Source organism: Bidens hawaiensis, unplaced genomic scaffold (assembly GCF_021521415.1).
Source record: "Bidens hawaiensis isolate Kalapana, Puna unplaced genomic scaffold, B.hawaiensis_p1.1 tig00004743_1, whole genome shotgun sequence".
Lineage (NCBI taxonomy): Eukaryota > Viridiplantae > Streptophyta > Magnoliopsida > Asterales > Asteraceae > Bidens > Bidens hawaiensis.
In genome coordinates, this window is record NW_027491293.1 from 1,340,704 (window position 1) to 1,368,187 (window position 27,484).

General features: G+C 36.1%; 1 protein-coding gene and 1 pseudogene across 1 annotated transcript; one reads left to right on the forward strand and one right to left on the reverse strand.

The window, feature by feature from the left end:
* Nucleotides 1-1,035: 1,035 nt before the first annotated feature.
* Nucleotides 1,036-6,694, forward strand: LOC143627867 (NAD kinase 2, chloroplastic-like). Its single transcript, XM_077097586.1, has 8 exons — nucleotides 1,036-1,239; nucleotides 1,777-3,471; nucleotides 3,556-3,677; nucleotides 4,494-4,635; nucleotides 4,708-4,932; nucleotides 5,019-5,093; nucleotides 5,941-6,042; nucleotides 6,118-6,694. The coding sequence occupies exons 1-8, from the start codon at nucleotides 1,036-1,038 to the stop codon at nucleotides 6,319-6,321; spliced, it is 2,769 nt and encodes a 922-aa protein (XP_076953701.1). The 3' UTR covers nucleotides 6,322-6,694.
* A 3,011-nt stretch (nucleotides 6,695-9,705) lies between these two features.
* LOC143627868 (cycloartenol Synthase-like) lies at nucleotides 9,706-15,089 on the reverse strand (annotated as a pseudogene).
* Nucleotides 15,090-27,484: the final 12,395 nt, after the last annotated feature.

The following is a 27,484-nucleotide window of genomic DNA, read 5'->3' on the forward strand; positions in this document are numbered from 1 at the left end:
AGCGAGAACTAAAACATGGGCCCTTATATATAATATTTTTCCTCATAAATCGTTGATAATTGTGAGAATAAACAAAACAAAATTACCATAATTGTTCGAATTGTGGAAACAACCATTCAATAAAAAAACAAATTTGAAATAGAGAACTATAGTTATCCCGCCTTAAAAAATTAAACACATATTGCTTTGATAAAGATACTTAAAACAGGCACATAGCTACGTAGTAATCTCCTTTTCTTTCACTTATTATATCTTTAAAGCACCACTTAAAAAACATCTATATCTATACGTTTTCAATATAAACACACATTTTAGAATATATAAATATTTTTAGCACCTTGTGTATATACATTTAAAAATAAAGGCTCCAGGTTTAGTTATGTGATTTTTGGTTTCCCTCTGAAAGGGTCTTCGAGTCAAGACTGTCGTACGAGCTTTCATCTAGAAGCATGCCAGCCTAGTACCTGAAGGTTCCATACTCAGAGAATGAAGACCATCAGATGAGTCAATGTCGATGATCCAAATTGCCGTTAAAAATTGTTTTTAAAACCGGACCGGTCGGACTAGGATTCAGTCACCCGACCGGTCCGGTTCGATTTAGTTCACTCATTTCTCAAAAAACCGGACAATCCAAACTGGTTCACCGGTCAAGCCGTAGAACCGGACCGATTCAACCGGTTTATAATGGAATTTTTATATATATTTTCACTTAACATTTTTTTCCAGAATTTTTGAGCGTGAACGGTCCGACCGATAACCTATCCGGTTCGGTGTCCGATAACATGGGTTAAATAATATAGTAACTAAGTTATAGAGCGTTGTGCCATAGGAGATATGTTGAAACTTGTCTGGCAGGCTAACCCTTGTCCACTTGTCAGCATCAAAACAGGAGAACACTAGATTAGAAATGGAGATAACTGAAAAATCCACGAACCAAAATGTCAAAATATCACAACAAAACACGTACCATCTTGTTATTATCCACACTTGCTAATTTTCTCAATCCACACACACCTCCCATTTCTTTGGTGTGGCATGGCGTCATGTTCCTGCCACTCTCTCATCGTAGACATGAATCGAACAGCTGCTTCCATTCTACGCAGCCCCCATCACCTTCAGCCATCCACTAGTTTCATTGCCAGGTGGCGCTTGCCTGTACGACGTCGTATCAGTGTCGTCGCTGCTGCCGGTGCCGAGCTTTCTAATCCGTTATCCGTCAATATTGGCTTGGATTCTCAGGTGTCACTTTTACCTAATTTTATTAATCATTAAACATAATAATTATAATAACAATAATTGTTGAAATAATATGATTTTTGTGTTATATCTCTTAGGTCAAACGGATTAAAATAATATTGCTTTAAAAGACACACAATAATACAGTAGGATTGGTTTTGCTATTTAGCTGCCCACTACCTCTTTATTATAATTGGAATTGGATGCTTTTATTTTATGATTTTTGAATTCCTAACTTTCAAAAAAAAAAAAAAAAAAGAACCCAGCTATTTGCTGTTTAGACTTTAGGTCATTCGAAGGGCCGATTTAGGTTATGTGTTATATCTCTTAGATCGGACGGATTTAAATAATATTTAATAAAAGGATACACAAATTATTCTCATGGAATGATATGATTATTACAGTCATATTTGGCACACGAATTATTTATAAAAACCGTGTCATGTCAATCCAACCCGACCCATTTCAATCTGCACCAAAGATGACTAAACGACCCTCAACTAATATTAAGCTCTTAACACTTTGTTTGTAATTTTCTAGACATACCAATCTCACAATTTGACACAACTACCTTGGGTGGGCCCGCTTCCGGGTGACATAGCTGAAGTCGAAGCATACTGTAGAATTTTCAGAGCCGCCGAAAGCCTGCACAATGCGTTAATGGACACGTTATGCAATCCGCTTACGGGCGAATGCAGTGTTTCGTATGCTTTCCCTTCAGAAGATAAACCATTACTTGAAGACAAGATAGTCTCGGTTCTTGGTTGCATGATCTGCCTGTTGAATAAAGGACGTGAAGATCTGTTATCCGGCAGATCATCGGTCATGAAATCATTTAATGTCACAGATGTAGATAGGATGGAAGATAACCTTCCACCACTAGCTATTTTCAGACGTGAAATGAAACGGTATTGTGAAAGTTTACACATTGCTCTTGAAATCTTTTTGACTCCGGATGATTCTAGAAGCCGAGTCGTCTGGAGGAAGCTTCAACGTTTGAAAAACGTTTGTTATGACTCGGGTCTTCCTCGTGGAGATGACTACCCGCCTCAATCGTTGTTTGCTAACTGGAATCCGGTTTATTTATCTACTTCAAAAGAAGATATTGAACCGAGTGATTCTGAAGTTGCATTTTGGAGAGGTAGTCAGTTGACTGAGGAAAGTTTAAAGTGGTTGGTTGATAATGGGTTTAAAACGATTGTTGACCTTCGAGCAGAAACCGTGAATGATGTCTTTTATGAAACTGCATTGCAAGATGCAGTATCGTCTGGGAAGATTGACCTGATCAAGCTTCCGGTTGAGGTGGGGACTGCACCGTCAACCGAGCAGGTTGAGATATTTTCAAACTTGGTTACCGACTCAATGAAGAAACCGGTTTATCTTCATAGTAAAGAAGGCGTTTGGAGAACGTCTGCAATGGTTTCTAGATGGAGACAATACATGTCTCGGTTCAGTTCTCCAAATAACAATAAATTTTCAGAAAAGAAGCCACAAATTTCATCAGTAGTGACGGAAGAAGATAATGAAGAATCTTTAACCACAAGTAACGATTATAAAAGCAGTAACGGGGCTTATACTGAAACGTTGAATAATATTGATGATGATCAAGATTTCAATGTTAATCCTATTAAATCCCAGTTACCACCCTGCAATGTTTTCTCCAGAAAAGAAATGTCCATGTTTTTTAATAATAAAACATGTTCCCCTTCGACATATTTCACTTTCGAACGCAAAAGATTGGAGAAACAAATGAAATCAAGCAAGACACTTAATTACAACGGGTCGGTTTTCAACATCAACAATCATGAGTCAAGTTATTCAACAAATGGTTCAGCAAGCAATGGAAGTTTAAGCTTATCTAATATCAATGTACACAATGCTAATCGTGATCATGCAAATTCCAGTTTGACGGAATTTAATGATGCAGACAAGCACGTGGTAGGTGTCACACAAACGGATAGTTTACAGGGGTTAACCAATGAAGATGGGGACTCGGTTGAGGGAAACATGTGTGCTTCAACAACTGGTGTTGTGAGAGTGCAATCAAGAAAGAAAGCAGAGATGTTTTTAGTGAGAACAGATGGATTTTCTTGTACTAGAGAGAAAGTAACTGAATCTTCATTGGCTTTCACTCATCCTAGTACTCAACAGCAGATGCTGATGTGGAAATCATCACCTAAAACTGTGTTACTGTTAAAGAAGCTTGGTGAAGAGTTAATGGAACAAGCTAAAGAGGTATATTTGATTTCCATCGTAATATTTTTTTTGAAAGGTAAACTTTATAATATTAATCCTAAGAATGTATCGATTGAAACACAGATTGCCTCTTTCTTGTATCACCAAGAGAATATGAATGTTCTTGTGGAACCCGAGGTTCATGATGTTTTTGCAAGAATACCCGGGTTCGGGTTTGTACAGACCTTTTACAGTCAAGATACTAGGTATTTATATTTTTTCATGATATAAATTAGATATTGCAATTTTGACCCACTTACTTCTAACGGGTCGATTTGGGCTAAGTTTCTCTCTAACCGGTAAAAGCAACACAGGGCTGTAAATGAGCCGAGCCGAGCCAGGTTAGGCTTGGGCTCAGCTAGTTTACAAACCGAGCCGGGCTGGCAGGCTCGCATAGTTTATCTTAACTAGCTGAAATGTTGAACTCGGGCTCAGCTCGTGGCTTGTTAAGCGAGCTTGTTTTTTTTCCTAAAACTTAATTTTATAATTTTACGTGTGTATGCACACACACATACAAAGAAAAAGGTATTAATTGTAACATACACACAATGCAAATTAATAAGCTACAAAATTTATAATTTATATATAGTAAATTATGGGTTATACTTTTGAACCTGAGGTCCGTCATGTTTTTGCAAGAATACCAGGCTTCGGGTTCGTACAGACCTTCTACAGTCAAGATACTAGGTATTTTCATCATACAATTAGAGATGGCCATTTCAAACAAGAGAAATTCAAGAGAGCCGTGAGCTTTTTAAACAACTCTCATGTAACAAAAGTTAGCTAAAAAGAAAACATGTCAAAGTTTCCAAAAGTGTATTTTTAATACATAAAACCTTCTAAATCATGAAAATAACATAAAATTTTCAATTATATTATAAAATTTATGTAGAAAACTTAAAAATTTGGGCAAAAAGTGTTCCAGCCTTCCGGGTCAATTAACCTGACTTGACCTGTATATAAAATATCTCGTTTTGTACTGAACCCATAACCTGACCTGCCATTTCATCACCTTTATATAGTGATCTTCATGAGAGGGTAGATCTGATTGCATGTTTGGGTGGAGACGGTGTTATTCTACACGCTTCAAACTTGTTTCGGGGTGCAGTCCCCCCTGTTGTATCATTCAATCTTGGATCACTTGGTTTTCTCACTTCTCATGCTGTAAGCATCTTGCTTGACTTAATGCAACTAAAAAGACCATTTTTTATATGTTAATAGATTTATGTGGTACAGTTTGAAGACTATAACCAAGATCTGAAACGGGTCATTCATGGAAACAGCACATTAGAAGGAGTTTATATAACTCTTAGAATGCGTCTTCGTTGCGAGATATTTAGAGATGGGAAAGCAATGCCCGGAAAAGTGTTTGATGTTTTGAATGAGGTTGTGGTTGACCGTGGTTCCAACCCGTATCTTTCCAAAATTGAGTGCTATGAACATGACCGTCTTATTACCAAGGTGAGTTGTTGAATCATGGTCTGATGATCTGTCATCTACCACGTCAGATCCGATCCGTTTGACCTATAATATATTTGACCGAATAGGTACAAGGTGATGGTGTCATAGTAGCAACACCTACAGGGAGTACAGCTTACTCTACAGCCGCAGGTGGTTCCATGGTATGCTAAAAAAGATATTGTTTGGTCGTTTTATTTATTTTTTTGAGTACATTATGCTTTTGGTCCGTGTGGTCTGGTATGTTTAAATCTTTTAGTCCAAAAAGGAATCTTTTAACATATCGTGGCTTGAGTTTTAAATTTCATAACTTTCACTTCAAAAAGGGTTATAAATTTTAGGGTCAAGTTATTCTACAAAGGGGGGCAAAAATGAGAAGGATTTGTAGCCACACAAAAAAACCTTAAAAAAATTGATAAAATCATAACTCAAAATTTAATTAAAAACAAAAAAAGTAAACACAAAAATGTTTCCACCGTCTTCCTCGTTCTAAAAAAACAATGTTGAGGGAAAAAGATCTTTGTGTCTTTTTGTTTATCATTGTGTATTGTGTTTATTGTCTTCATTGATTGTGTCTTTTTTCTTGATATTGTGTTATATCAATGTTATATTTTGCGATCTATTGTGTCTTTTTTTAGTTATAATTGCGTCTTTTGTTCATTTTTGTCATTGTGTCTTTTCGGCGTTTTTTTTGAACGGGAATGACGGGGGAAACTTTTTTGTTTTTTAAATTTAGTTTTCTATTTATATTTTGAGTTATGATTTTTTTATTATTATTTGTTGAATTTTTTTTGAGGGGTTTTTTGTGTGGTCACAAATCCTTCTCACACTTCTCATTTTTGTATCCCTTTGTATTTTAACCTTTCCCATAAAATTAAAACCTTAGGCCATGATATGCTGAAAGATTTTCTTTTTGGACTTAAAAGGGTTAGACATGCCAAACCATAGGGACCGAAAGCGTAATTTACTCTTTATTTATTTATTTATTTATTTATTTTTGTTTGAATGCAGGTTCATCCAAATGTTCCGTGCATGCTTTTTACACCGATTTGTCCGCATTCGCTCTCATTTAGGCCCGTTATACTTCCTGATTCTGCGCGTCTTGAATTAAAGGTGAGCCAACTCGCACGCGGTTTGACTTTATTATAAAAGATTGGCAATATGACATTTTGGTTGTTTTAATGGCAGATACCGGAGGATGCACGAAGTAATGCTTGGGTGTCATTTGATGGGAAAAGAAGGCAGCAGCTATCGAGAGGAGACTCGGTGCGTATATGCATGAGTCAGCATCCGCTTCCAACGGTCAACAAGTTTGACCAAACGGGTGATTGGTTTCGCAGTTTGATTCGCTGCCTGAATTGGAATGAAAGGCTAGATCAGAAGGCCCTATGATTCCATTCAGAATATTTTTTACCAAATTGCTTGTAAATGTAGTGTACATATTATACAGGTCAGTCAACACAAATATAGATGGAGTCTAGAATTTATACAGTACAAGATGTAAGTGATTATAAATGTATAACCGTTACCGTATGCATGCCTTATTTAGAAAGAATAATGCTCATTTAAGTAGATGTACACAAATGTGCCTGAAAACAGAGTGATAGCGAATGGTTTAAGATAAGGGTGAATTTCAAAGTAGCCACGAATCTAACACTAAATTCACGGGTCTTGGTTAATCTAAATGGGTTCGGGGCCTTGGAGTAAACTTCGAGTCAAACCAACAAACACCTTCAAGCAAAATTCGGTTCAACGTAGAGGGTTCACAGGTTGACATGTTTATTTTTATCATTTTTAAATGTGTTTATATTGTGCCAAAATTTAAAAGCTAAAAAAGAGATGGTATTTGTTTCATACACATTTGTATTTTTGGTTATAAATCTAAGGTATTAATCTGCAAAAAGTTAACAAATTAAATTAAGTTAAACGACTTTGTTTGTGTCAACTTGTGAATACACATGTCGTGTTTAGATTCATGTGCTGACACAATCATCAGGTTTGTATAAAATTTCCGGGTTTGTCATTCGACCCGTCAAACCAAGAACATGACCCGTTCAACAGCTATAGCATGATTTGTATGATTCTTCTCTTCTCATAACCTTTCCCAGTGACCATTTTTAGGGCCAAGCTATATTTAGTCATTTGTTTGAATTTTTCCTGTAATGTGAGATGGCTATTTTACCTTTACCTAGTATTTCTTTAAAGGCAGAAAGCTAGTTTTCAGTTTAGAATGTGTATTTAATTATTTATATTTAAGAAAACAAAAACAAAATACCAATTATACAGAAGCAGTTATTTGATACAGAAATCTCAGTTTTAGTTTTTTACAGAACCACCAGTTCAGTTGCTCAACACAGTTTGTCAAAAAGAAAAAAAAAAGTTGCTTAAAACATTAGTGTTGAAAGGTTTCACTAAAGGAGAGTATTTAAAGCCTCCTTTATTCTAAAAGATTTAAATCTAAGATTAATTTGTGATCGCGCCTGAACTACTCGACAACGGTAGTCTCCCAACGCCCAAATAGGGAAAATGTTTCTGTATGCAGCAAATGCGATCATGCAGTTCCTGTTATCATCTCCTACAAATATATATTCTTTTGTGAGTATTAAATACTTAAGTATCGAACATAGTCACTGTAAGATTGTGTTCTCTTAAATATAGCGTCTAGCAAAATGAAAATGCCATAGGCCTGATTTACCTGTTGCGGGAAATCTCCATTTTCCATTTGAGAGTTAATCAGCACACGTGCTGCAGCGTGTAACGGCGTTGGATCTCTTTTGGCTTGAAAAAAGTTGGAGTTTGAATAACTTATGAGAAACGCTTACGTGTAAAAATTCTACCAACTTTACATAATTTACTACTATAAAATGAATTGATTATTGAAACTCGATTCGATTGGTTTCAGAACTCGATTCAGTTTGTTTCAAACTTCGATTCGATTAGAATTTCCACAAACTCGATTCGATTTGAATTTCCAGAAACTTGATTCGATTTGAATTTCCAGAATCTCGAATTCTACCTTTTACGTACGAAACTTATCCAAACACACCTTTATCCAGATTTTCAGCTTCAAACACAATGAGAAACCTGAAAAACAACTCAGCACCTTCAAACACAACTTTTAAACACTTTTCAAGCTTACAAACACCCTTTTAAGCCCGAAAACCCACATACAACACTTGAATAATCTTTGTTGTATAAAAGCACACTTCACCAGCACTCAAACAAGAGCAAACTCCAAACTTGTGACCCAAGAACCTCAACTAGTAGAGCCGAAAGCTCTGATACCAATTGTAGGTCCTTGATACGGGATCAAACAGCTATGTTCTTGGATCAATCTCAACTACTAGCTAGCAGAAATCACTAGTAGAGAACCGAGATCTCAGATCTTGTGATGCTTGGTTTATTTCCAAGAATGGTAAAAAGGTAGAAGAGGGACAGAGTTGGTGAGGAAGTATGCTAAGATTGACAATAGGTTGTTTTGCATGTGCATACCTTCACTATTTATAGTGAAGGTATGCCATGTATACTTTCATTATATCGGCCCAATGGGCTCAAAGTACATAGTCTCAAGCCCAAACATACATAAATGAAACCAAAAGCTAATAAATTACATCGTAACAATATGAAATAGTACAAAAGACTACGAAACAAATAGGGCCCAACAAAGGTTAGTAGAAATAATTTTTTCTTGTTTATTCTAATGTGGTACAGTACTGCTTTTTTCTCTATCACACGCGGACAATCAGACATACATGGAGCCCAGGGGTAGCCTGGGCTACTCCTCACTGCCGAAGCGTAATTTTTTCCTCTTTTTTACTGTTTTATGTATCGGGATACCCCTTAACAAAAATTAGGGTACCCCTTGAATTTACATGAATGCATGGTAAAAATAATTTTTGACATATCCCTGAAATTTTGTTTAAGATTCGCTACTGTGACATGACAGTGTGTCACAGTAGCAACAATTAAGTTCTTTCATCTTATACTCACTATTTCTTGGATAATTTTTGGTATTTAAACAATGCTATTCAAGTTTTTGGTATTGGATAATTTTGGGTATTTAAATATCTTATTCAATTTTTGTAATACGTAATATAATTTTATTTACTTTTTTTCCATTATTGTGCTTTTCATTTTTTTTCTCAGGTCCTTGCTTTTTTGCCCTTGCGTCTAGGCCCTTGGCAAGGCCTATGCGCCTTAAGTGCGCGTATCGCATTTGATAACTATGTTAATATGCAAAAACGAAATTTAATATTCAAGTTAAACAACTTAGTTTGTGTCAACCCACAAATACAAATGTTGTATTTAGGTTCATGTGTTTGACACAATCATTGGGTTCGTGTAAGATTTTCCAGTTTGTGTCAGATTCGACCCATTAACCCACAAACACGACCAGTTTAACACCACTAGAGGATTTGTCTCTCCTTGTAACCTGTAGCAATGGTCACTTTAGGACCAGACTATATTTAATAGATCGAATGTTTATCCTTATTTTTCATGCGAAATGTCTATTTTACCCTTTGATAGTTAGTTTTTGTCTGAAGGCAGAAAGCTAGATTTCAGTTTAGATTGTGTATTTGGTTATTCACATCTGTATGACAACAAAAACAAGATACCAATTACATAAAGCAATTATCTGATACAGAAATATTTCCTTTTTAGTTTTTTATAGAACCATCCGTTCAGTTCCGTTGCTTAAAACATTAGTGTTTAAAAGTTTCACTAAAGGAGAGCATTTGAAACATTTTTTATTTACTATAAGATTTAAACCTATGATCACGCCTGAAGTACACGGCAGCGGTATTCACCCAATGCCCATATAGGGAAGATGTTTCTGTATGCAGCATACATGATCATGCAGTTCCTGTTGAAGACCCCCATGATCTCCTGCATATATATTTTTTTAATAGAATCGAATACATAAGAATTGAACATAATCAAAATAAATATCGTGTTCTGTCTTCTCTTAAATATCGCGCAAAATAACAAAATGAGACTGATTACCTGTTGTGGGAAATCTCCATTTTCCATCTGAGAATTAATCAGCACTCGTGCTGCAGAGTGCAACGGCGTTGGATCTCTTTTGGCCTGGAAAATGGAATTTGAACAACTTATGAGACACGTTCATGCGTGCAAATTTCTACTAATTTCTCTTAATTTACTAATGTAATTTGTTAGAAAGCTTTATTTTACGTAAGGTCTACTAGTACAAGATAAGTATAAGTTATTTCTTGGGATTTGAATAACTTCTTGCACAGGTTAACATAGTTTGTTAGAAAAATTATGTATTAGCCCAAACACAACTCGTGTATATATATTTGGTGGGTTGTGAACAGGTTCATGGGTTGTGATTAAGTTGTAAACAGGTTGACCTTATAAAATATTTAATTTTATTCTAACTTTATACGGGCTGCCATGATGTCAACTTGTTTAAGAAACGGACGGAGCTACATTCACACCACTGACATACTACCTGTGCACCATTGACAATCATACTGAGACCCGCATGATATGCCGAAAATGGTCATACAAGCCCGTAGAGGGTGTTATGCATAATATTATACGGACTCGCACAACTTTATTAAAACTGACTTATGTGACACTGGTGTGGTGTGTCAGAAGTCATACGGGCTGCATGATGTATAGGTTTGCTTTGGTTTGTAAAAGTCATAAAGGTAGTATAACCGCATATGGCCCATATGATGTGAAAATCATGCTGGTGTGTAGATTAGGGGGGGGGGGGGGGGTGTATCTATAGCATCATCCTTAAGAGGACCATGTGATGGCTAATGATTGGCATTTGACTTAGGATGCATACTTGGTCAGCTTCAATGAGAGCCATCATAGCCCACGCTGTATTTACTATATGAGAGCGATTTCCTTCAATATTGGTATACGCCTGTATAGAAAACATCAACACATGATAAACTAGTCAAACATAAATGCTAAAATCCAGTTTTGACCTTGTTCTGACAAGAGAGGTAGCTCTCTCCCCATCCACCCGAAGCAAGTTGTTTCGACAACAAAAAGTCACAAGCCTTGCGAATGCTCGGGCAGTTAGAAAAATCCTTTCCAGCAGCCACCAACCCTTTGACTCCAAACCATGTCCCATTGGTGAAGCAAATTGCCCATGAGCCATACCTAATGAAGATATCACAAAATGCTCTAATAAACAAACAAACAAACGTACCAAATAAAACCTCACTCACAGCGCCAACGCTACTTGTAGGGTCTGTGGTGGGGTTACAATAAACAAACCATATGCAGTTGCAATAATAAGATGGAAAACAGACCATGATCCATCTGATGCTTGGATCGATTCAATAAATGCAACAGCTTTATCGATACAATGTTGTACTTCTTCTCTCCTGTGGCCAGGGTACAATCTTTTAAATGCCACCAGAGCTTGAATTGCAGATGAGGTACACTCCACGTCTCTAAAATATCATACGTGTTGGTAAACTTGAAGCAACATCCACACTTTTTTTAGAAAGTAGAAAAGAGGTTTTAATGTCTTACGGGTACTCGATAGTAATGCTACCAAAAGTTTCAGCAGGATTAAACAACTGAAAGTGGGATTGTAAAGACAAATTAAATTATGTTGTGAGGATATCTATGTCATTACAGTCAAACATCCAATACCTCTAACCATCTGTAAGATCTTGTCAGTTCATATGTTGCAAAACCACCATTAGAGTTCTGCAATGATACATCGGACGTTTAACACTGTTGCAAACTGTAAAAGTAATGAACTACATTTTAACTCGATTTTTGGAAAAGAGTGTTCTTTTTTTTTTTTTTGGGGGGGGGGGGGGGGTGAGGACAATACTCATTTGTTTGTTTACTTTGTTATATTAAAAACATTCCCATCAAGGATTACCTGCAATGATAGGATAACATTGACCGCATCATACAACTGTTTTGCTTCCAATGGCTGACCAACGATTTCTGGCGGCAACATTGAAAGCAAAAGTACAACCTAATAAAAAACAAATAACTGTGTTTAGTTAACAAACTGATCAAAACTTAAATTTATGATAAGCATTTACCTTTAGCCCTTCTGCAGTACAATCTGAAATGGCCCATCCACTGTCTGCAGTTGAGAAAGGCCAACCATCTTTTGATACATGACGATACCAATAATCAAGATCGCCAGAGCTGTTATCCAACACCTTTATGCATAGAAGGAAAATAGTTAAACATGAAGCAAACACCACAAAAGCTTATAATAAGTGAAACTGTGAGTCTCACCTGTGACTTCTTTATAAAGATGTGTGCTTTTTTCAGTGTCGAACTAAATTCATCGATGAGATTGGTAGAAATAATTGCTTGAACAGCAAATGAAGTATCCCATAGTTGACTACCATTATAACCCTGCATAGGATGATTATGCAGATGTGGTATATATGATGTAAAGACAAGCAGAGGTCAACAGTTAATCAGTGACAAAAGCGCAACATATTAACCGAATGTAAGATGGTAAAGTGTCATCTCAAGACCTGCATTTTCATGCCATCTTCAGCAAGCCACAAATAATCAGGTATTCTTGGAAGGTGCAACTTGAAAGCCTCTGAGTTTGGGTCTTCTACCCAACAGCAAAGCATATTAGCACCTGAATAAGTGATTAAGGCTTAAAGAGAGAATCCTTTGGATATATATAAATTATGAACCCACCCGCGACTTTATACATGCATGTCGAAGTTCCTCACCTTGTTAGCTGGCCCTAAGCAGATATAGCGAGTATTATCATCCTCGTAATGAATATGTTCCATTACGGTGCGAAGAGCCTTCTCTCTCAACTTCTTCCCGGGCCATCTCATTAGTACAGGCTCCACAAACTTATTAAGAGTTACCCAAAGTATGTCCTGGATGAATGGGTGTGGGTAGTAGAGATCTTCCTGCATATAAGAAACCAATAGTAACATACTTTACTTACTGTATTAATTTTCTCACAAAAATCCCTTACACATGATCCCTGATGTTAGAACATCAGCGAAATGCCCTCCCGGGGGGGGGGGGGGGGGAGGGGCATCTATAAGGTAATCGAGAAATCTGTTCACACATTGAATAAGCGATTAACCGCTTATCGCGTAAGCACATTAAGAACCAACATGCCTTTTTTTTTTACTTTAAACTATTAAAGTCCTCCACATGCTAAATTTGATCAAAAGTGTAATTTTTTTTATTACTTGTTAATACCACATCAGGTAAGAATTGAATATATTAATGTTCGTCTTTTCTTTTCATTTTTTAATTCAGTAAGTCAATAATAACAAATAGTTTTACAAAACACTATAATAAAATAAATGAGTGTTGATGACGTTACTCGCAATAAAATAAAAAAGTAAAAACTTATAAAATGGTTTGCATAAATTTAAAATCGTTAAAAAGTTATAAAACAAATGAACTTTTATCGCTATTATAATGTAATTTGTTAAATAATGTTTTCATGATTACATCCAATCATAATCGAGAGCTATTTCTTTTTCCTTTTAAATTTAATATGTTAAGGGACTTTTATGTTGAAAACATAAAGTATGTTGATTTTATGTGTGTAAAAATCGTCAAGGGACTTTTTCGAGAAAAACATAAAATATGTTATTTGGTTTCTTGCATCATTCCAATCTATATCATCATAGGGGGTGGTAAACAACTCGTTTCTTAAGGCTAGAACTGTGGAAGTGATAGGTCCAACAAACCTCGTCCCGTATAAGTATGACATGGGAAGATACACCATTCTACAATGACACCACATCCTACCTGAAATGTTTTAGAAGAGAACATGGAAGAGTGCTTGAGATTTTAAGAAAACAATTGAATTAGTAAATGTAATAGAGTTGATCATTTTGTAAGTTCTTTCCTATATTGTGTATGTGGTACGCAAACCCTAGTCAGGTTGGGGTGCTACAGTTTTTGTAAAGCTACTAAATATTAATAACAACGATGAATATGAATCACTCACCAGGATGCACCGGAAGAAAATATGGAAGGATCCACATCTCAGGGGGGATAGGATTATTTCCAGACCACTCAAATACACCAAGTACCTATTATTAACAGAGATCATTTAATAAACATATAGGTAACATAGATTAATCAAATAAACAAGATCAAAGAACAGTTAAATATTAATTATACCGAGAGCCAGAACTTTCCCCATGAGGTTATGCAAGTGGCACCACCATGGTCCAAAATCCACTTCCGCCCCGTTTCCATCGCCCCTCCTCCATCACTGGCTCCTTCACCAAGCAATCTCAATGTAACATAGTTCAAAGCACTACCAAACATGGTGCTATGACCCTCTATGTGCAGACCCCAACCGCCATCTTCATTCTGCACGAGTACGATTACAATCTCAATAACTCTTGAAACCATATAACGAAAAACATAGGAGATCGATACATGCCTGATGATTGTAAATATAACGACGTATCTCTCGTATATGCTCTTTGGATAAAACATCATTCAGTGTGCCAGTAATGGTTAGAGTAAATACCTGAGTCATTAAGCATTGTCATTATTAATATGTTGATCGATGAAATAGTTTCTAGATTTATAAGGATAAGCGGCCTAACCAAAGCAGGCAGTAAAAACATAGGGCCTCCAAAGTCTCCGGGCCAATGCCCATCATCTGCCTGAAGGGTTGAATGAAAACCAATAGCTCTATTTAAGACATTTGTTACTATATCCTCTGTGACACCTTCATCATCTTTTATATTCACTTTTGGTGGGAAAACAACACCCTTTGTAAACTACAGGTTGTCAATAAAAGAAAAGGATAACTGACAATATAACAAAAGTGTAATAACAAATCTAAAACATGCATGTTTAATATATACTAAAGTGTATTGTATGCAAGTAAGTTATTTTAAGTGATTTTGATATAAGGTTAGATCCATAATTTTCATGTTTGAATTGAGCAAACACCTTTAGTAGTCAACTAGAAGTTAAAATGTACGCACCTGAGTGCGCATAAGCAGATCGGAACTGTGTTTCTTTTCGAAGCGATTGTCATGGAAAGTCCTTCGGTGTTTCTCAATTTCGGCGAGTTCCTCAGGAGAGCCTAGCGTCGGATCAAACTCCCAATATTGGCGGCCCAGGTGATCATTTACCGAATGAAGCAACAGACTCCCTCCTTGTGCTATCTTCAGTTTCCACATTATATCTATATTCACTACTATTAATAACTATATAAAAAATTGCAAGATTCCCATGAGAGCTCAATCGCTATATATATAGTTATTAAAATACTTGTTGAAGTATGGTAGCAAATTAATAATTTGCAGGCATGCATTTGATTACCGACTGTTGGAAGAGAAATTAATAAGGGCTACGTGTGAGACCATACATTTATTGGTGAGTGTTGGCGCATGACCGGTGTCACCGCTGTCAGCTGATGATCAACTAGTGTTCTTCTCAATTTCTATCTTACTGTCTTTCTTCTTCTTCTAAAATTTATGTTTACTTTTCTTTTTAATGGCCCAGTAACTTAACTTAATTTTAAATAGATTCTCCTTTATGCCCTGTTACTATTAACCATTTGTATTACATATTAACCAGGTATAAACCCGAAGTGATGTGAATTCGGTTGGTATTTGTTAGGTTCGTAATACTAACAACGCTAAACCCAAAAAAGTAAACGCTGCCAGCCGACTGCATGTTGACACTGGAACTAAATTAGAAAGTTAAATTCGTCAACGGCAAATACAAGAAATTAACATATTTAAAATAGAAACAAATCACCCATGACGTAGCGCAGCAAACCATCGCAAATTCAGTCGGTATCGGGTTATGACGATGAAACTAAACAAAAAAATGAATTCGCCAACGTCCAAATACAAAAAATAACATATTAAAAAAACAAAAAATAACATATTTAAAGAGCAAAAACAAAACTCGCAGTGAGCCAACAAAAAACACACTTCAAGCATTGCAATGGCGAACCGACCCAAACTCGGTTGGTATCGGTTTTAAATTGTAAACAGAGTAAACCTAAAATGTAACATAATAAAAATTAAAACCAAAAATAAATTTGGGTTAACCTTGAGGGTTCATATGCTGACTTGTTTATTTTTATCGTATTTTTTAACGTGTTTATGGATCAAAGTTCAGAAGTTAAAAGAGAGAAATATTTTATACTCATTTTTATTTTTGGTTATAAATTTAAATTATTAATATGCAATGAAATTTTAGATGTTGAATGATTTTGTTTGTGTCAACCCATGAATGCATATGCTATGTTTAGATTCGTATGTTGGCACAATCATTTCTTTCGTGTAAAATTTATGGGATTGTGAGGTTCAACCCATCAACCCATTAACATGACTGGTTAACACCTATAGCATGATTCGTAGGATTCTTCTCTCCTCATAACCTACCGCAATGACGATTTTAGGACCAAGCTATATTAATCATTTGTTTGAATGTTTTCCCCTAATTTTTTGTTAATGTGAAATGATTGTAGGTCCTCAAACCGGATCAAATAACTATGTTCTTGGATCAATCTCACACCCACCTAGCGAAAATAACTTTGGTGTAACCGAGATCTCGGAACTTGAGAGTGTTTGTTTATTTTCGTAAGAGGAAAGAAAGAAAGGGAGTAGAGAAAGTTGGTAGAAAGTTATAGATAGGATTTGCAAAGGGGTTTTTTGATGCATGTCCATGCTTCCCTGTTTATAGGAGAAGCATGGCATGCATATACTTCATTATTTACAACCCGATGTGCTCAAAGTACATGGTCTCGGACTCAAACATACATACGCGAACTGAAAGCTAATAAAATACATCGTGACATAATCGAAATAATACAAAAGTCTAAACAACAACATTAGGCCTAACAATCTCCCTCTAGTCTTTAGTAATATCTTTAGCTTTCGTTCTCAGTTTGTCTGGTACTCAAAGGGGGATTCATAATCAAATAGTTGATTGCCAACAAGATAACGAACAAACTTGTTGAACTTCTCAATTATCTTGTCATTGTTGTCCCTTTGAACGTCTTCAACTGTGGACAAAAGAGAATTGTAAAGTTTCAACAAATCCTCCTTGCCGAGACCCGCTAACTCATGCTCATCAATGAAGCGGAGCGTATGCATGATCTCACAGTGAATGATTACCTCCCTGGTGTTGTTGTCGATTTCCCAGTCAATGAAGTTATAAAGCATGTTGGGCGCAAACGGTTCTCCATGATAGATTGGTTGCCCATGATCTTTCGGCATCTTGTACCTCCATGTTGTTCTTCTCTTCCCGGTGACTGGATCAACTTTGGTTGGATGCAAGCAAGATTTCCCCTTGTTAAGCTTGAAATTGGGGTAATCATCCTTCCATTCTTTGTTCAAAAATCTCTTAAACCAGCCCTTCAGTTCATCTTCATAAGCACCCTCACCCATGATTCTTTGAAAATAATTCATGTCAAGTTGAGACAATAAATGCATTTTCGAGTAGTGCATGTAGGTAAGATCTCCATTCGCAAGTCTGATAGCCCATGATTTGCTGTCATCATGCCATTTGCAGTAGAGAATGTGAGAGAATCATGGTACGGGTAGTTTCAGCATCAGTAGAGAATGTGAGAGAATCATGGTACGGGTAGTTTCAGCATCTGATTCTGGCATTTTTGCCGATGTTGTACCACCTTTTCTAGGCTTTGGCACTTGAGAAGCTTCAGCAGCATGAAGAGCAATAACTGTAGCAGGCTCTTGATCCAAAGCTCTAACATCACGAACTGGCGTGTCCGGATCCGAAGATTAGTTTATTCCATCATCATCAAAGCCTTCTTAAACTAGAGAAAAGGTACCTGCTAGTTCATCAACCTCAAAAATAGATCGAACTCATCATCAAAACCTGCATCCATTTCTCTTGTTTTCTGAGCAGCATCACCAGTCATAGGATCATCACGTTGCATATCATCGTGTGGAGTAGTTTGTTTGTCTACTCCACTGCCACCACCAACACCACTACCATTATTTCCACCATCATTATTATCCGAGTCATCATCATCACCTTCCGAATCTTCATCAAAACTATCCATAACATCCTCTTCATCCTCATCACCACCAGCTTCAGACACTCCAACAGTCAGAGTTTCAACAGGAAAACTTCCTGAACCACTAACACTGGCACCAACAATCGTGCCAACCACTAACGCATCACTACTAGTAACGTTGATACTAGCACCACTACAGCTAACACCAATTCCGGGACTAGGCGTGACAGACTGTCCTTTCTTTCTTTTATTTCCTTCATCTTCATCATCAGAGTTCACCCAACCTCCAAAGACGGACCTTAAACAGTCCTTCAGATCATTGATATCTTGATCTGTCAACTTCATGATCTCAGAGGCTGCAAGGTATTTGTTGGCCAAATCTTCATTCAGTTTTACCTGAGCTTCATTCAAACGATCCTGCTCTGCCAACCTTGCTTTCAATCTGTCGACCTCAGACCCAAGTTCTGAATTCTCAGCTATAAGAATGCCAGCTTTCCTTGAAGATCCTTGATCACCCTTAAGTAGGGCAATCCTAGCCTCTAGACGTTCAGTCTCAAGCAACAGCCTATCAATCTCCTTCTCTAAGTCATTCTTCAATCTTGTTTCAATGCAAGATGTGGACGAAAAGTCACTTTCAAGATAGGAGATTCTTGACTTCAGCCTTATAGCTTCATCATGTTGTCGAGCGAGTGACAATGATTGATCAGTCAATAACATCTACTCACTGTCCACTCGCTTTTAGAGAACTTCAATTGTCCTTTGTTGACTATCAATGAGAGCTCTGTTGTAAGACCCCGAACCCGGGAATCCTACAGTTGGTCATAATATCCAAAAATTCTCAAAAATTTAAAAACCCAAACAAGTTCATCTTATTAAAATCAGTTCAGAGTAATAAACAGCGGAATAATAAATGTCAAAATCGCAAAAACACCAGGAAAAGTGTCCAAAACCAAAAATTTAAATGTTTAAAGTAACAAATGAAAAGAAAACAATTTGTGTTATAATTCTCCGACTAGATATGCCTTCAACCGTCCGAGTAGTCTCGAGCACGTCCAAGCGGTAGTTCCCTACTTCTCAACCTGAAAATCAATCTAACATACACACAAAGTCAGCTAGAGCTGAGTGAGTTTAAGTTTTCATAAACAATATTCATAATTTATTTCAAAGGTTATAGATCTAAAACAGTAGGGGAATAATAAGCAAATAAATAAATAAATATCACCAAATAATACATTCATGATCGAACACACGTACACGGGCCTCTCCACCACGAGTCAAGACTCGAGTAATATATTTGACCCAGACGCGGTAAGACATAAGCACGTGACACGAGCCTCTCCACCACGAGTCAAACCCGAGTAATATATTTGACTCGGTCACGACTTACACATCCAAACACGTGATACAAGCCTTTCCACCAAGAGTATAACCCGAGTAATATATTTGACCCGATCACGGTTTAACATACGACGGGCCTCTCCACCACAGGATTTAAAAACCCGAGTAATATATTTGACCCACCTAAATGATGACTACGCCACACGGGCCTCTCCGTCGCGGGATTTAAAAACCTGAGTAATATATTAGACCCGGCTATAATCATCATGCACACACACATCAATAAGCCTATTCACATAAATCTAGTCTTAAGGAACTAAATAATATCAACCATCATAGGCTATAAGGTAATGTATATACGTCAGTACAAAATAAGAACCAAAGTAAGTAGGTCTACTCGTATTCAATTAATACTAGGCCTAATAAGATTCTCGAGCCTAGACCACTAGTAATGTATATATATCACCTTAAGGAATTTAAGACCCAAGGCACGTCTAAACTATACTAAGGCATAAAATATAGTTCATACCTAGTTTCATAAATTCACAAATAATAATAAGGCTATGAAGCGCCATCCAAATAGTTTTAAACAAATAAAATCGAGTAATGCTTGTAATAAGGTGTGTATGCCAACCCAAAACGTAAAAAGAGTTAAAAAGGGGCATCATGAACTCACCTGATACGGGGCACCCAATCACAACGAGCTAGAGAGTCCCTAAGTATTCCCACGACTCAAACGCCTGTCGGATTACACGCAAAGATTACTAACGGAACCGAACCGACTTGTTTATCCTATGAGACGTTCTACCATGGTTTGATTTACCTAAAGCCTCGGCCTTACCAAGTTCAATTACAACAGCCCCAGGGGCCTTGTATTTACCAAAACCTCCCTTAGCTAATCTCGGTGGCAAAGGATTCCCAAAATACCCGCGGGAGTTGCTAGTTGAACGAATATGCGCGTTTATGAGTTGTTTATGCTGTTAACAACCAACTCAGCCCCGTGTAGACCAAATTTAATAAAATTACAGCCAACAAGTCCACACGAAACTTCACGAGTTGGATGGGTTGGTAACTCGCAAGCACAACGCACCAACTATCAAATAAATGCGATTTTGCGTTGTACCGACCCGTTTGAGCAATCGACAACCAATTCAGCCCCATTAACATAAAAATATAGTTTTTCACAGCCCGTAAATCATACCGAGGCTTCAACATCCGAATTGATTGTTAATTCCTTCAAACAACGCGCTAGACGCAACATTTAAAAATCTAGACAACCGAAATCCTAGTTTTCAATCTATCGACAATTGATCAATTAAATGAGCTTCATAGCTCACGATACTAAAGTATAACACATATGACATACCTAGGAAGATGACGGAGCAAAACCTCACTTTAAACAGCCCCGACAAGAACACAATTGGACAGCCACCGGTTAAGCCTAAAACGATCGTATCGATCAATAACGAGTATAACATGCAGATTTTAACATGCAAAGATGTATTTTATTACATAGGAAAAACATAGAATTAAATTATGAAATTTTTACTAGAGTTTCATAAATGTCTTAGGGTTATAAAGTTATTTTTATTATATTTTTTTAGTGGACACAAAAATAATAAAAATTCCTCCAACATAGAAGGGTACGTGCAGGTATTTCAGTGCGCAGCAAAAATGTTTTATTTGTTTAAAAATAATTACCAAACCAAATTAAACGATTCCAATTGGGTTGTAATTTTAACTCAAAATATGAACTTTCAGAAGTGGAATCAACCAATTTAGACTTGTCAAAGAAGAGTTATGATGTCGGGAAGACACACCAGAATCCGTCACCCCGCATCACCTTTGACACATGTTTTTATAAAATCATAAAACCATTCAAATCTCGACCAAAAATTATAAATTATAGATTTATGGAAGCTACACTAAAAGTAGAACATTAAGTAAACAAGAATCGATCAAAAACAATAAATTTTCATCGAATTACCGACCGAACAATAAACGAGTACGAATCTGTCAGAAACTGTTATAATCAAAAGTCAACCCTAACATGTTCAACAAGGGTTTTGTAACATTTCGTATTTTTCGTATTTGTTTAAACTAATTCAACAATGCAATTCAGATCTTTCAAACTATTTAAAACTTGTACATTGGTATTTAACTTATTTTATAATTTCATAACTTTCAGTTATGCCAAATAGCCCTTAGAAACCTTTCGTATTTTTGATTAAATTAACGAAACTTAAACTCCAAGAAATGTTATAGCTGGTTCAATTTCGTTTTATTGGTGTCCAAGCCAAATTTTGTTAGTTATTGTACTAGATTCTCTGATTAAATAGCTTATTTCGTTTCCTAATCGGGTGAATTACTTCATAAACAAGTTATAACCCATAATACTTAATCAAAACAAACCTCTAAACCCTAAAAACTACTGAAAAGATCTGCCACCATCCTCTCCCACAAAATTATCCTTCCCCTTTATCAATTTCATAAATTTTGTTCAAGTTCTTTCATATACGGTTTGACTTTGATGATCAAGACCCTTTGACCTCAATTATCTCTTGTTCCGTTCATCGTTCGGTGGACGATTCTCTTATTCCATAGCTCGTTTAATCGCATTTACTAATCACTTATCATTGGTCTAAGGTGAGTTTGATCATTCCCCTTTTTATACACTGTTTTCAAACATTTTGGGGACATATGCGTACTTACTCATATTTTCTATCCTATATATATACACAAACTCACAAACATAATCATTGTATGAATATCAGTTGAATGCTATTTGCTAATTTCTACATGTTTAATTGTTTACTTGACAACATTCGGAGAGGTCCAACATATCCCCTTTGTATAGGGTTCTCATTAGTATGATCATACGACTGCCTTAGTAACTGAAGCCCGATTCTCTTGGCGAAGGTAAAACGACAATTTTAGTCATTGTAATCAATGTCCGATTCGCTTGGCAACAATTTGTTGGCACACAAGCACGATTGGGTTATATACATGGTTTGTTAAAGTTTGATTGATTATTACCGCATAGATTGGTTTGCGCTTTTAACACTTATTATTTATTATTTATTTATTATATAACTATTTGTTGTGTCAAAATTGGTGATCATCTCACTCAACATGTGTTGTTGACAAACTCCATTTTCTACGCATATGCAGATTGCTTTGTATTGAAGATTGAAGTTGGACACTTAGACAAGACCTTAGGATATAAACAAGATAATCATTATTTGATATTACATTCATGTATTTAAATTATTTGTTGTATTTGGATATTGTGTGTATTCTTTCAATAAAATAATTAATTAGATATTGTCACCTTTTATGTATGATAGTATCTTCAAGCTGTGAGCAATCGGATCGCGCCCCGGCATTTCTGCCTTAGGTTGGGGTTTGACAGGTTTAATGGTGAAAAAGACTTATATTAAGGTAGGACCAACCTTGAATTAGACTCGGGAGTCTGGAGAAAGGCTAGAACCTGCACGAAAATCGAGGATGAGACACCCCTATGGCTGTCGATCGAAAATTAGGAGGATGGAAGCAAGTTAGGGTTTGTGTTATAAAAATTTTACATCTAGTCCCTTCCACTTATAAATTATGATGTCTTGAAATAAACGTTAAATAAATAGGCTTACAATAAAGACAAAGAGGTTCCCGAGGAAGGCCAGATCGAGTCTCGGTAAAAATACAAACTCTACAACACATAGATCCTTTGAACGAAAATTTACGGGCGTTACATCTGTCGGCCTCTCTTCATTATCCAAACACAACACCTTTTCTCGATCATCCCACTTGGCATTTGATTCCTCCAATGCAATAATCTTATCAAGGATAGGATCAGTGTATACTGAAGCCTTCTTGTACTTACCACTGTATATGGGTGTGAGGGTTAGGATTGAAGATTCTATGCGTGACAATCAAGTCTGGAACTTGGTTGAGCTACCCCCCGAATGTGGGGCAGTAGGGAGCAAGTGTACTTTCAAAACGAAAACCAACATGCATGGAATATATACCTATAAAGCACTGCTAGTAACGAAAAGCTTCACTCAAACTCAAGGTGTTGACTTTGGTGGAACCTTCTCGTCCATTGCTATGATCAAATCGATCAAGGTGTTCAAACTGAATAAGTCCATTTATGGACTTAAACAAGCATCTCGCAGATGTAATCTTTGTTTTAATTAGAAAATCAAAGAGTTTGGTTTTGTCAGAATGAAATTGAGTCTTGTGTCATAGAAAGGCTAGTGGGAGCACTATATCATTCATCATCCTATATGTGGATGATATTATGATAATTGGAAACAACATTCCTATCTTAAAGAAGTTAAGAACTGGTTGGGATCTTGTTTCGCAATGAAAGATCTTAGTGAAGCTGCTTATATTCTTGGAATAAAGATCTACCGAGATAGGTCTAAGTGGCTTCTAGGGCTGAGTCAAAGTACTTACATAGACAAGGTAATGGAATGCTTCTCAACGGATAACTCCAAGAAAAGAGCTGTTCCCATGTCTAAAGGATATGTTCTTAGTGTTTGGAGGAGTGTAAGAGGAGCTCACTGTAAGGTGTTACACTGATGCTAGCTTTCTAGAATGACCGAGATGTTTCTCGCTCAAAATTTGCTTGGATGAAGAAATTCATAGCCCACCTCGACCTGGTTCCAAGTTTTCGGAAACCGATCGACGTAATCTGTGATAACACAGGAGCCATTGCTCAAGCCAAAGAGCTCAGATCTCATCACAGGGCCAAGCATATTCTAAGTAAGTTTCACTATATATGGGATATACTGGAACAAGAAGATATCATAATAAGCAAAGTAGACACATATCAAAACCTAGTTATATATATATATATATATTATTTAGTCTGTGCTCGTATCGTTTGTAACCGGATACTGTCGGGTTTTGTTTTGGTGTTGATTACTCGTTTATATTTTGCTGCGCATTTATTAATTAATAAGATTAATTATTATTTGTCACATATTATTGAACCGGGTTTAATAATAAATTTTTGACTGATCACCACTGAAACCCAACAAAAAGAAAAGCAATTTTAAAGGATAATTGAATATTGTTAAGCGTCTTTAACAGTGTGACAAGATGTATTCAACACACCTGATTACCATCTACCTCAATCACAAAACTTAACTCAAATTATACATATCTTACATAGTAATATCTCCTTAGTTAGTTGTATACTGATAATCTAATCACACACATGAATTGAAAAAAAACGGGGGGGGGGGGGGTAAAATTTAATGTTGCTAGAATATTGTTGGATAAAAATGTACTTGGGTCTTGCATCTGCAAGACTATTTGGGCATGCCTTGCAGCTTGCTCTGTACAAGCCCATAAATAATCTTAATATGTAGCATGAGTCATGTATGGGAGGATGAATGATAGGTGGATCATGGAACCACCCTTAAATGTAGTAATTTTAGTTAAATCATGTGCGTTTATGTTTAATTTTAAGGACTTGGATTACTACACTATATCATGTGATTGTAGGTTTAAAGAGGAAAAGTACGAAACAACAAGATCATAGGTGAATACGGTGAAGGAAACGGAGCTAGAACGAGGAAATTATGAAGAAAACAAGAAACCTGAACTAGCTTCACCATGGCCCACGGTGCAGACCGTGGACCACGGTCCACCTGAAGAAATTCTAGCAGATTACACCATACCGTGGAAGAAGGTCAGGACCGTGGCCCACGGTTGGGACCGTGGCCCACGGTCCGCTCGTAACAGCCGATTGATTTGGTTTTAATTGGCCGTTTTGGCTGACCTTTTCATGATCTTTTGGATCAAGAAACATGAGAGAAGGATTGCTGGGAGTGAAGAACATTATTTGGTAATTGGTAATCATTGTTTTTGTGCCTTTTAATTCATTGGATGTTTCATACAATTGATATGATGATGATTTCTCAAACCATGAGTGGCTAATCCCTCTTGGTGATCATCTTGGATGTAGGGTTTAATTGATACACTATGTTATGCTTTGATTTCTAGAATAATGACTTTGCAATGTTTGTGAGTTGTTATTGTCACACCCCGACCAAAGGCGGCGGAACATGCCGAGGTGTAACGATTGTCCATAAGCACAAGACACTAATTAAAGTGACAGTATTAAATAAACTTATTTCATTTCACAACATCGAAAATGTCACATAACAATTATCCATAAAATAACCATAAACAAGATATCACAAAATATGGCAAATTTGATATTGTTCATTTTTACTAATATCCTAAGGTCTTTGATGTCGTTTTCTTCACAATCATAAATCAACCAAGATGCAAACCTGCAACATTTCATAAAATAAAGTTTGTCAACACAAAGGTTGGTGAGAAATTCATAAGTTTAATCATATTAGTATATAATAAAGATAGCCACAAAACTTGCATACGAAACGATAAATAAAAGTGGTAATTTGGATAAATAGATATCGCTAAACACATTAGCGACACCTAGCTATAAGGGGATGCCAAATAGTCTAAGATTTTATAGTTATCGTTAATTGCATTACGTTAATGACACCTTGCTATAAGGGGATGCCAAATAGTCTAGGATTTTATAGTTCCACCAACCAAAAGCGATAAACACATAGGCATATAAGCATAGAACACCAAATCGAACAATTATTTATGTAAAGTATACAACTACGTTTTTGGTTTAAAATTCAAATATAAAGCATTTTGTTGAATAAGTATGAAATGTCACCCCCAAAATAAAAGATGGAAAATGGGGTATGAAGTACTCACCTTCAAGTAGTAAACTTGAAAGATGATAATTTGGAGATTTGTCGGAACGACGAGTTTAACGCACAATGCCTAAAAAGAAAAGAAGTCTTGAATTTAGAAAGGTTGTCTTGAAGGTCTTTAAACAAAATAAATGTTGAGAAATGTAAATAATTAAAGTTCAAGGTTTTAAAATGTAACTATTTAAGAATTTATAATAATAACCCTTTAAAAATGTAAGTTTGCTCGAAACCGGGTTAAAGTATCTAACCTTAATATTTACTCAACCTATGTTAAGTAATAAGGTGGGTAAAATGCAAGAATATAAATCCCTTTGGAATAAAGATACTAAAACGGTTTTTTTTATCGAGTGTTCGGGTTGTCGGTTCGGGTCTTGATAATTGGTCAAACCCAAAGTCAACTTTCCAAAATATTGAATGTTATGAGATAACTCAATAAAATTTAATAAGACTTAACCAAGTATGTAGTTCCATTGTTTTAGAACTAACCACGCACGTTAAGCGAGTGTTCGGTTTTGTCGGTCCAAACTTTGTTATGAGATCAAGTTGGATCCAACATTTCCAAGTACTCAAAAAAATATTTAAAAATAAATTTGTAACTATTTTTAAAGAAATATACAAGTCTTGATGGCTAAAAAAAACACACTTGTGTGTCTTAAGCGAGTAAGAATCGGTTTGGTTCGGTTTCCATCTCACAACAAGTTCATAGATGGTTTCCACATGTCCAAACACTAAAGAACTTGTATAATAATGTACAAATAAAAATACTTTAAGTTTTACAACCAAAAGTTAACAATAAAGTCTTTAAACAAAAGTTTGGTTTTCGGTTCGGATCGTGTTTCGGGTTAAGACCGAGGTTCTACAAACCCATAACCATAGAATTTGTAAAAATGATTTTAGAAACTTAGATATAACAATAAGTATGTTTAAACAATTATTTAACAAAACTAGTAACAAAGTTCGGTTTACGGTTTAAAGCTATTTACGGTTAAACCGAAGCATAGACTCTTAAAAACCCATAACCATGGAACTTGTAAAGATGACCAACAAACAAAAATAAGCAAGATTAATATTTATGAACAAGTTATATAGATGTATATATATCAAGGACACGAAGTCCTCCATGAAGCCTTGCCTTATGAGGTCCGAAACCTCACCGACCGAAATCGGAGAAGTAACTACCAAAGGTAAACAAGGGGTGTATATTATATGTATGTTGCACAACCATAAACAAGTATTAATAAGGCTACATAAACTAATTAAGATGAAAGACTAAAAACCTTCAAGAACACTTAAGAAGATAACCTTGAATCTTTAATGTTTGAGAGAGTTTTTTTTTTTTGAGTTGTAGCAAGGGAAAACGAAGAGGAAATGTGGTGTATATATAGGGTAATGTTGTTGGTCAAATATAGGTGTGAGACACAAGAATTTTCATGCAAAATGGATCAAGACAAAAACACAAAACAACAAAAAATAA